Here is a 12,443-nt window from a genome sequence, read left to right on the forward strand (position 1 = left end):
GGTTTCACTGTGTTAGCCAGGATGGTCTTGATCTCCTGACCTCGTGATCCGCCCATCTCGGCCTCCCAAAGTGCTGGGATTACAGGCTTGAGCCACCGCGCCCGGCCTGAATTCTTTTAATAAATCTAATAAACAAGCCTAACATTTTAGATTTTTCAACCTTGTTGACGATGTTGATTGCATAGAAGAGATGACACATGGACTGTATGGTTATTTACTAGCATTTCCCCAATAAATATGCTTTACAGACAGTTGTATGCCTTTATGTAAAGAGAATGTGTGCTACCTCATACCTCTCACTCACTTTGTCTCACTCCTTTTTCTTTGCCAAATATCAAAATTGTCATCCTTCTAAAGTTGAGAAAAAGACATCCCCAAGGTATATTTAATGTTTACTCCTGAAGCAAGTGCTACCACCCCATGTAAACGTTAGGTTGAGTAAAGTTAGGTTGGAGAATATACATTGGAGAAGAGGAAAAAGATAGTAAAGATGGAGGAAAATGTATGTAAGGTGTGTCCAGTTGCAAAGTAAAAAAGAAGAGTAGCTTATGTGCCTTTGAAGCGGTAATTACTAATCTGGATGATTACTGTCAACCAGATAATATGTTATAACTGAGTTTGTGTATGCCACATGGATAGGACGAGACCCTCAATTCATACAAAAGTGTTCATGTTCTTTCTATGTCACAGTTCAAACCATATATGCTTTAAGAACACTCAAGGGAAAGTATTTGAGTAAGAGAACTATTTCTTTATAACTGTATAACTTTGAACATATTATGTAAACTTCTTCTGTGTTAGCTTCCAGAGTTGAGGGTGTATTTGATACATATCTTCTACTTGCTGATATATATAACATTAGCACTTTAAACAACAAAAAACATTGTAGGTAACTGTGCTACTTATTTTGGTGTGTTACTCGCTTGTACTTTTCTGAATTCTGTGGATTTTAGTTTTTATACTGTAATAGGTTACTGTTAAAGGGTTTTAACTAATTTATATACATAATAAAAAAGACTAGTGAGTATATATATATTTTTTTCTTTTAAGTGATTCTATACCTATAAATAGTGAGTATATTAATACTTTAATTCAGATGTGAAATTGCTAATTTTTTATTTTTTAAAATTTGGGGGTGGTGGTCTTGCTATGTTGCCCAGGCTAGCATCAAACTCCTGGACTCACGTGATCCTCCCACCTCAGCCTTCCAAAGTACTAGGACTACAGCTATGAGCCACCACACCCAGCCTAGATGTGAAATATTTAGATCAACTTACAGTAGAATTGTGCCACTTTCACATACTGTTTTATACAGTTGTATTTAAAAATAAGTCTCTTTGTGTGTTTAGATAGTTCTATTGTTAGTCAAACTAATTATTAGGGTTGGTATATATGTTTGTGCAGGCTGTGTGCTGGGTAACTCCAGAGGATGCTGTTTACACAGACTATTATGTACATTGTGGCAGCCTTGATAATTATGCTGATAAAATAGTTGTTAGTGTGAAATTTAACTAATTCTTTATTTAATTCAGTCACAGCCCGTTGGAGATTGTGATTTTAATGTTCGTCTGCAGTGTATAGAACGAGAAATTATAAATCCTCGACACGAAAAAATGAAGACTGGGCTTATTGACAAAACACAGGAACCATTTAGTGTCAGAAATAAGCCATTTTTTGACATCTGTACTTCAAGAAAGGTAAAATTTACTTTTTTAAAATTAGTGCTTATAATGTCTCATAATTCAGCTTACAAGATGAATATGAATGACATTTTGCTGCCCAGTTGTCTTGACTCTGTCAGAAAATACTCGAATTGGGTATAGCACTGTTTTGGCCAAACATGGTACGACTCCTCTTCCTAGGCTTTTTCTCTTGAGTAAGATTCTCAATGGTGGCACCTTAAACTAGGTTGTTTCCGTTTTTCTCATAATAGTTTTTGTTTCATGGTCATTGGTCATACTGTGTCTTTTAAGAAGCTATAAACAACATAGAACTGTATTGAATGAAAATCATTAGGCCTGCTCCTACACATCCTGAAGGTCCAGTGTTTGGTACGTACTCTTATTAAAAATATACATTTATATCTATCTATCTCTATACCTATATGTATATATAGATATATATATGTACACGCACACATACATTGAAGGTTTTCTTTTAGTATTTTTGTTGTTTCCACTTAAAATGAATCATATACTAGGGCCAGGTGCGGTGGCTCATACCTGTAATCCTAGCACTTTGGGAGGCTGAGGCAAGCAGATCACAAGGTCGGGAACTCGAGACTAGCCTGGCCAATATGGTGAAACCCCATCTCTACTAAAAATACAAAAATTAGCCACGTGTGGTGGCACCTGTCTGTAGTCCCAGCTACTCGGGAGGCTGAGGTAGGAGAATCGCTTGAACTCAGAAGGTGGAGGTTGCAGTGAGCCAAGATTGTGCCACTGCACTCCAGACTGGGCAACAGAGCAAGACTCCGTCTCAAAAAAAAAAAAAGAATTATACTACGTATTCTAGGATGTTGCTTCTTTTTGTTTTGTTTTGTTTTTTCACTTAACAGTATGGCTTGGAGATATTTCCATGTCAGTGCATAGAGATTTGCCATGTTATTTGTTAAGTGCTGCATGGTAATGATAGTAAAGATGTACTATACATTATGTTATAATTGATGGGTTTTTAGATTGCTTCTAGTCCTTTGCTATTACCAGCACTGTTTCAGTGAACGTTTTTGTTTCTATGGGTGGATATTTCTTCAGGGTAAGTAGAATTTTTGGTTTAAAGATTATGAGTAATGTTAGTAACTACTGCCAAATTCCTTTCCAAATAAAGCAATTTTGTCTCCAGCAGATGAGAGAGCTCATTCTCCCATTGCCAGCATCTTTTTCTTTTTTCTTTTTTTTGATCTGTAGGCAAGGCACTGTATTGTAATGGGAAGGTGAGTATGAGTTTTTTTTTTTTTTGAGGCAGGGTCTCACTCTTGCTCAGGCTGGAGTGCAATGGTGCCATCTTGGCTTACCACAACCTTGACCTGCTGGGGTCAAGTGATCCTCCCACCTCAGCCTACCGAGTAGCTGGAACTACAGGTGCATACTACTATGCCCAGCTAATTTTTTTGTGTTTTTCTAGAGACCAGGTTTCCCTGTTTTGCCCAGGCTGGTCTCGAACTCCTGGGCTCAAGTGATCAGTCTGCCTTAGCCTCCCAAAGTGCTGGGATTACAGGCGTGAGCCACCATGCCTGGCCAAAAAGTTCATTTTTATGTAGTTAAATTTGGCAATATATTTCTTGCATCTTCTGGTTTTCTGTCTTGCTTAAGAAGCCCTTCATCTCTAAAATGTTTTTATATTATGTTCTAATATTGCTATGATTTTGTCTGATGATTACATTTAGATGCTCTATTTTTACTCTTTCCTTCAGGGAATTGTCTTCTGTTTGCATAGTCTATTTAGCATCCAGTTTCTTCTATTCACTGTCTCTTCTTCATGCCCTGTGTTCTCACATGAACATACTAATTATGTTTATGTCTCATCTTCTCCATTTTCCTTTTCATTCCCTTTTTTCTCTTTGTTCTCTTATTATTTTTAGTATCACTAATATGACTACGATTATTACTGGTACTACTGTTACTGCTGCTGCATAGTTTGTTTTCAATGGGATATTTACCAGATCTAGTGTTTAAAAGCAATTGTACCTTGGTATATCTGCTTTTTTAAGACATGACATATAAAGTGCATATTGACTATTTCCTAAGACTTTTCTCCATTTCTCGTTTGTGCTTTTGGTGAGATTCTTATTTCTTTGTATATAAATTATACAGTGTGTTCTGTGTGCCTGTTATGTGTTAGGATGTCTGATTTATTGAACTCACCTTTTAATTTGTTTTTCTTCTCTGACTTTGTTTTCCTTTCTTCCCTGTTTTGTAATTTCTCTGCAGTTTTGAATATTTGTGAGACATTCTTGCTTTTGGTAGTGGTTAACTTTCTTAGCAAACCTGATTGGTGGTTCTAATTCACAGATATGTTAGTTGGCAGTCATAAAACTCTGCTCTCCTTATCAGAATATAAATGTATTTTGAGCCTGCATACCACATGGGCCCATGCTTGATTGTATACTGATAAACATTTGAAATGTTTTAAAAGTTTTAGAAAGGATAAGGAGGCACATTTGGCATTCACAAGAAGGCCAGCTGGCTATTTCTTAAGAAGCCTGAAGGAATGTTATACCTTTTGTGAAATTTGTCATATTCCAGAATCAGGTTTGTAACTTTACAGATTCAGAAACCTTGGGAGCCATTTGCTCTTTTTTATATTTCTCTATTGTGAGTTAAATTTATAGTTCAGCTTTGATACTGGGTTATTAGTACTTTTACATGAAAATTGCATGTGGCATCCAAGAAGTTGCGTTATGGTGGGATTTTACTTTCAAACCAGTGTTTTATATGCCTGGTTTAGGGCATTTGAAAAATTGGTGGCCACGAAGAACCGTGGTCTGTTTATATTCAACCCAGGGAGTAGTACCCAAATAATTTATATTTTTTGGGAGGAGGGTGGTTATGATAGAATTGTACAAAAATATAGCAACATATGCAATCATGTTTTAAACTCTTCACCTGCTCCTACTCTAGTCCACTTAGTTTGGTGTTAGTCTTTGGATATGATATTAGCTGTAAGTAATCCTAGCACTATTGAGTGGCTATCTTTTTCATTCAACAAGTACAGAGTAATCATCCTACTTTTATTACGATTTTATGTAACACCTGCTCGGCATGGGAATTTTGGTTGACCGCTGCCACTGTGATCTTCCCAACTGTTCACTACTTGCTTTTTGTGTCTGTTTTGGCAGCAGGATATTAAGGGGGTACCTACAAGAGCCTGTGTACTACTGTGCCGTGTCCAATAGGTTGGGTAAAGATAAAGTTAATATTTAACATCTGCTGTGTCCATGGTGGAAATCTATTAACTGGAACTATGTTCTCTTATGAGAATATTTTCTAAATTGTAAATACAGTATAAAAGTTGAGCAAAAGCCAAATTGCTTTGGTTTGTGTTCGTTTTTGAAAAATGAGTTTGACAGGTTGTGCTGTCATAATTCAGAGTTCAGCATTTAAGAAAATGTGTTTAGATAGTATAATTTCATTATTCAAATCAGTACTGCCTAGAAATATTTTCTAATGTGTAACATCAGAACTATTTTTTAGGGATTTGAAGCAATTATGTGGAACAACTTTTATGTAGTTTTCACTAGAAAGACAGTGATCTTACTGTGTTTTTCTTTATACTTAGCTTATGTAATTCCTTAAAATCATAGGATATTTCTTTTTTAAAAGCAATTCTAGCTAGGTGTGGTGGTCCATGCGTGTAATCCCAGCACTTTGGAAGGCCAAGGCGCTTGGATCGCTTGTGCCCAAGAGTTCGAGACCAACCTGGGCAACATGGAAAAACCCCGTCTCTACAAAAAATACAAAAAAATTAGCCGGACATGGTGGCACGTGCTTGCAGTTCCAGCTACTCAGGAGGCAGAGGTGGAAAGATTGCTTGAGCCTGGCAGGTTGAGGCTACAGTGAGCCACGATTGCGCCACTGTACTTCAGCCTGGGTGGCAGAGTGGGACCCTGTCTCAAAATAAATAAATAAAGAATAAAAGCAATTACAATTTTTAGAATTTTAAATAGTCTCCTCTCCTCACTTTCAGTTCTTATTATTGTATTTTGTCCTTAATGTCTCAAAGTAGTTTTGGTTGTAGAATACCAAAGGAAGACATGTTTTGTAGCAGAATTGGTATAACATGTAAGATCTTAGTAATACCAGTTATAGGATAATAACTACAATTGAAAGGTTATTGCTGTGGAGATTTTTATCTTTGCTAATAGGATGGTAAAATAGTGATCTTATGAACCTTACAGCTTTTCAGGGAAGTATAGATCATTTATTTTAGGAATGGTAGCTTTTATGAAGTTTTAAACAAAATTTACAACTATAAAACATGCATACTCATTTTGTAGAAAAATAATAGAATTTCATATTTGTGTATCTTTAAAATCTCAAAGATGATTCTGATTTTAGGAATTTATTAATATAGCTCTGTAACTCTTTGTTTTGTTTAATTTGATCTGTTAAACACAATGAAGGGATAATTGTTCAGTTTTTAACTTTAATATACAGTCAGAATACAATATCCAAAATAGTAATAACAAGTTGTTTTCAAATTGCGATTCTATTTACATTTCCAGTGAAGGCCAATTCAAAAGAATTATTTGAGTAGATTACATATGACTAACAAAACTCTAAAACATGCAGTAAAAGTTTCTCTGAAAGCTCCCCATCCATTTATCACCTTATCAGTAACCATTGCTGTTAGCTTTTAGTGTATCCATCCAGAATTTCTTTATGAATAAATAAATGCATTTATTTATATTCTTACTACCTCCATATAGGGATGATTTTTTTTTTCCTTTTTTCGAAACAAAGTCTTGCTCTGTCATCCAGGCTGGAGTGCAGTGGTGCCATCATTGCTCATTGCATCCTTGACCTCCCAGACTGAAACAATCCTCCCAACTCACCCTCCCGAGTAGCTGGAACTATAGACCTGAACCAGCATTCCTAGCTAATTTTTAAATTTTTTGTAGTGATGGGATCTTGCTATATTAACCAGGCTGGTCTCAAATTCCTGGGCTCCAGCGATCTGCCTGCCTTGGCCTCCCAAAGTGTTGTGATTACAGGCATGAGACACCATGACCAGCACGGTGACTTTTTAATACACTGTTCTGTCCTTTTCTTTTTTTCTTTTCTTTTCTTCTTTTTTTTTTTTTTTTGAACTTGACAGTATGTCTTAAGTCTCTTCACCCCAGTATTGGTACACAGAGATTAGATCATCTTTTTTTTTTTTTTTTTTTAACAGTTGCACAGATTTTCATTGTATCAGTATACCATAACTTAGCTAACATCATAGTCATAGACATTTGGGTTCTTCTTAGTCTGTTGACATGGTTTTTGTTTTTTTTTTTGCATATAGATATTCAGTTGTTTCTATACCAGTTGAAGAGACTATCCTTTTCTCATTGAATTCCTTTTGCACGTTTATAAAAAATGAAGTTAGTTGTATATGTCTGGTTCTGTTTCTAGACTGTCTGTTCTGTTCCCTTGATCTATTTGTCTGTCTTTACTCAAGTACCATACTGCCTTGATTATTTTTGGTTGTTGTGAATCTTGAAATCCGATAGTATAAATGTTCTAACTTTGTTGTTCTTTTCTAAGTTGTTTGGCTATTCTAGGCCTTTGCATTTTTATGTGAATTTTATAATTAGCTGTCAATTTCTACAAAAAAGTCTGCTGGGAGTTTGGTTGGAATTGTAATGAATATATAGGTCAGTTTTGGGGAAGAACTAACATCATAACAATGCTGAGTTCTCTAGTTCATCAACCTGGCATATATTTTCTTTTATGTAGGTCTTCTTTATTGTCTCTCAGCAGTTTTTGTAGTTTTAAGCATGAGATTTTGCTCATCTTTTTTCAGATTTTTTTCATACTTTTGATGTTGTCATAAAATCTTTGAAAATTTCCATTTCTGACTATTAGTAGTGTATAGAAGAAATATACTGACTTTTTTCTCCAAAGGAGTATGTTGATTTTGTATATTGATGTTTTATCTTACAGTCTTGCTAAACTCAATTATTACAGTAATAATTTTTTGTGAATTTCATCAAAATTATTACATAGATAATAATATCAGTGAGAAAGGTGCTACTTTTCCCTTTCCAACTTGGATGCTTTTAATTTTATTCTCCTGCCTTGAATAAAATTCAAGATGTTGAATCATTCTGTCATTCCTAGGATAAGCCCTACTTTGTCTTAATACATTGTTTTAAAATATATTATTTTAATAATAATATTACATTATTGTTCTGCACTGGCTAGAATCTATTGTTTAATGTTGTATGGAAGCAGTGAGAGTGAGCAGCCTTGTCTTCTTCCTCATCTATGGGGAAGCAAAATTTGGTTTTAACTATTAAATAGGATGTTAGCCATAGGACTCTAGAATAAGATGCCTTTTATACACGGTTAGGTTTTAAACCTGATAATTTTGGCATACTAATCTTATTTATCTAACTCTCTTACTTCATTTTGTTATTGCTTGTAATAATTTTGCAATTTTTTTTTAGGTATTCATATTAAGTGTAAATAGTGATATTTTTACTTACTGGATTTTTCATACATTAACTTTTGACTAATTTGATTGTACACAAATACAGTTTTAAATTGTGGCAGTAGTTATGTGGATTCTTATTTCCTGATTTGAGTGGGAATGCTTCTGGTGTTTCTTCAGAGTATGATATGCTGCCTTTAATTCTGAGATCTGTTTTATCAGATGAAACAAGTATGCATTTGGTTCTATTTCACTAAGTGATTTTATTTTTAACCACAAATGAGTGTTCGGTTTGGTCAAATGGCTTTTCATCTACTATTTTTTCTTTCTGTTTAGATCTGTTTATCTCATGAATTATATGAAAGTATTTCCTGATGTTGAATCATTCTTTCATTCCTGGAATAAGCCCTTCTTTGTCTTAATATATTATTTTAAAAAATGTGCTGCCCAGTTTTTTTTCTACCTTTTTAGAAGGATTTTTGCATTGATGTTTATACATAATCTTGATATTTTATAAATCTTTGGAAACTTTTTCATCGGTGGTACGCTCTGTTACACTCTTTTCATCAGTGTTATAAAAAGAACTTGGTTTAAAAAAATACGTTCTAGAGCTGTTTTTTGTTATTGGTGGTGTTGTCGTTGTTGTTGTTTTAAGACAGGGTCTTGCTCTGTTACCCAGGTTGGAGTGCAGTGACATAGTTATAGCTCACTACAGCCTTGAACTCCTGGGCTCAAGTGATCCTCCCGCCTCAGCCTCCCGAGTAGCTGGGACTTCAGGCATGTGCCACCACACTCAGCAAATTTTAGAATATTTTGTGGAGGTGGTGCCTCTCAGTATGTTTGACCAGGGTGGTCTTGAACTCTTAGGCTCAAGCAATCCTCCTGCCTTGACTTCCCAAAGTGTTGGGATTACAGGGTGAGCCACTGTGCAAGGCCAGAGCAGTTTTAATAAAAACATTGGAATTATCTGCTTTTTTAGGTTTTTGAGGAATTCCCCTACAGAATTATTTGGATTGTAGTGCTTTGAGTTTGGGTTAATATCTTTTCACTTCCTATGTGAAAATTGGTACATTTAAATTTTCTCTCCCTTTGAGTACAATATCCATTTATTAAAATACTTGAAGTTTTCTCTTTTTTGTGTGTGTGTGGGTATTTTTTTGCACTTAATCTTAGCCAAGAAGTTGAGAACTGATTTTTAAAAATGTGATAGCTATTTAATTTTTTCTCCTCCCATGAACTTTTAGTTTAATTTTTTATTTCTGCTCTTTTCCTAAGCCAAGCCTAGTTCTTTTTTTATTTTATTTTAGAGATAGGATCTTGTTCTGTCACCCAGTAGAGTGGAGTGGCATGATGACAACTCACTGCGGCCTTGACTTCCTTGTCTGCAGCAAACTTCCCGCCTTAGCCTCCTGAGTAGCTGGGACTACAAGCACGTGTTACCACGCCCGGCTAATTTTTGTGTCTTTTGTAGAGATGGGGTTTCACCATGTTCCCCAGGCTGGTCTTGAACTCCCGAGCTCAAGCAGTCTGCCCACCTCGACCTCCCAAAGTGTTGGAATTATAGGCGTGAGCCACCACACCTGGCAAATGTCTGATAATTTCTTTGTCATGTTAGTAAGGGTTTTGTGGTTTTGGTTTATTTTTTAATCTTTCCCAGGATTGTGAGAGTTTTAAAATTTCGACTGGAAGAGTCTTTATTTTCTGAGTTTATTCTTAATTAAAAAAATTTTATTGTAGTGACATGAGAGAATATTATCTGTACTTTTCTGCAATGTATTATAAGGTGTCATCAGTTTTTTATATATATATATATTTTTTATTTTTATTTTTTGTATTTATTTGTTTATTTATTATATTTGAGACAGAGGCTCTTGCTCTGTCGGCCACAGGCTGGGAGTGCAGTGGCACAATCTCGGCTCACTGCAAGCTCCACTCTAGGTTCACGCCATTTCCTGCCTCAGCCTCCCGAGTAGCTAGGGACTACAGGCGCCCGCCACCAACACCTGGCTAATTTTTTTGTATTTTTTAGTAGGAGATGGGGTTTCACCATGTTAGCCAGGATGTCTTGATCTCCTGACCTTGTGATCCGCCCACCTTGGCCTCCCAAAGTGCTGGGATTACAGGCGTGAGCCACCGCGCCCTGCCTTTTAAAATTTTTTTATTTTATTTTTTTAAAATAGAGACAGAGTCTTGCTATATTGCCCAGGCTGGTCTCAAACTCATGGACTCAAGCAGTTCTTTCACCTCAGTGTCCCAAGTAGCTGAGCTGCAGACATATACCACTGTGTCTGGCTAATTATAATACTTTCTAAAATTTTCTGGTACAGATCTATCAGCCTTAAAATTCTGGTAGTTACTGACTTTTTGTCCTATTCTGAGGTTTAATGTTTTTATACGATGTTTTTCATAGGCATTTTAGTAGGTGTTTTGGAAAGTTTGTACCAGATCTGCTAGATAGACAATATTTTAAACTAGAAAGCTCTGCTATTATTTGCTTAGTCTGAGAAGCTGCTTTTTACATTTCATAATTATTTTCCCCTTATTTTCAGGGAATAGGTTATCTGTGTGTATAAGTAGATGGGAAAGACCACTCTAAAATTGCTGCCATTTATGGAGTGATAACATTGTCTGATATATTCTTGTCTAATTGCCCATTTTTCTGGCCAATTGGCAAAAATAATAACGCATTCTCTTCTTTGACAAACTTCTCATGTTTACTTTTCCCACTTGTAAAGTTCTATTGCTGTTGAAATAGTATGTTGTCTTTCTTTATTTTCTGCTTGTCTGTGTCTTGGAACTCTGTACATTTCCCTTAGGAGGAGTCAATTGTGTATAGTTAGGATGTAGTGAAAGAACATGCAAAGAATCACTCTTGAGTGATTTTAGGAAATTGTCTTTGATTAAAAAATAAAAAGCAAGTCTCTGTGCCCTTCCCCCCATTTCAAAAGCTAGAATTAAAAATGAAAACAAACGAACAGATAATCTCTTGAAGTTCCTAGTGGCAAAGCTTTTCTCTGCTTGGAGTCATTTTATTTTCTACTGTGTAGTTAGACTAGAAAAATTTTATGTGGAAAATATTCTTAAATAATTTGCTTATTGCTGTTTCAAAAGTAAAATGTTTGCTTTGTAGGATGACAGAGTAGTAAATGTTAAGATCTCCTTCCTAATAATTGTTGAGAGAATTAGACAATTATGAAGGTTATTCTTTTACTACATTTAATTTTCAAGGACACATTTACTTTTAAAATAATTTTATTAATATTTGTTATTTGCATGCTTTGTTAGGTAGGAATTTAAATTTTATGTTTATATATTTCATTTGGCATTCAGATTTATTTTCTAGGTACTGGTTTTCTTTTCTTTATTTTCTTATTTATCACTAAATGTAGATTTATAAGTTCTTAAGTGTTTGTTCAAGACTAGTAGTTCATAAAACCATAAGGCTTTTCTTTTATATCACTGTTCTATGACTTTATCAGTGTTGTATTGTTTGTGTCACAGTAAAAGAAAAAGAACCTTTGAGAGTTTGTTATGGCAACTGTGGTTGAAGAGAAGAAAGAATTTTTGCTTAAACATGAAGATCTGTTGTTCACACATAGAGATTTTCAGTGATTGTGCCTAATTTTTAATGAAATTACAGATAAAATGGTGCAACTGCATTTTGGTTTGAAAGCAGATGCAAGATAAAATAAGGATGACCATTCTCATGTTTGCGGTGTTCAGTTTTGCATTATCTAGTCTATTAATATGTCATTCATTATTGGTAATTGAATATGGCCTTTCAATCTCATTCATATGTCATTTCAGAGGGAAATTTAAGAAAATAATATAATGCATACTAAAGAGAATTCATACTTTCATATGGCAAACCTAAAGATTTATTGTCCCAGATAACTTCTTTTGGAGTAGTAAATCTTGTTTACTGACACATGAAGAAATAATTGTATCTCATGCCATATATATTTGAAATATTTCTATGAAAGATTTATAATTGTAACATGGAGAAATTTCTATGTTTGCCCAATATGAGAGCTAAATTGTTTTATAATTAACATTAAAAAATACCTATTTGTAGATTCAGAGGAAAATGATGATTATTTTGTTTTTTTTTTTTATTCTTTTTTTTTGAGACGAAGTCTTGCTCTGTTGCCCAGGCCAGAGTGCACTGGTGCTATCTTGGCTCACTGCAACTTCTGCCTCCCGGGTTCAAGCGATTCTCCTGCCTCAGCCTCCTGAATAGCTAGATTACAGGTGTGTGCCACCACACTCAGCTAATTTTTGTCTTTTTAGTAGAGTCGGAGTTTCAC

At 35.0% G+C, this 12,443-nt stretch overlaps 1 protein-coding gene across 3 annotated transcripts in view; it reads left to right on the plus strand.

The window, feature by feature from the left end:
* RNGTT (RNA guanylyltransferase and 5'-phosphatase) overlaps window positions 1-12,443 on the plus strand; it is a 338,127-nt gene that overhangs the window by 119,500 nt on the left and 206,184 nt on the right. For all 3 annotated transcript variants that reach the window (XM_017876820.1, XM_017876821.1, XM_017876822.1), the window contains one exon: window positions 1,533-1,697. In XM_017876820.1, coding sequence (XP_017732309.1) covers window positions 1,533-1,697 — 165 coding nt within the window. The remainder of the gene's footprint in view (window positions 1-1,532; window positions 1,698-12,443) is intronic.

Source organism: Rhinopithecus bieti, unplaced genomic scaffold (genome assembly GCF_001698545.2).
Source record: "Rhinopithecus bieti isolate Rb0 unplaced genomic scaffold, ASM169854v2 scaffold_10354, whole genome shotgun sequence".
Classification (NCBI taxonomy): Eukaryota; Metazoa; Chordata; class Mammalia; order Primates; family Cercopithecidae; genus Rhinopithecus; species Rhinopithecus bieti.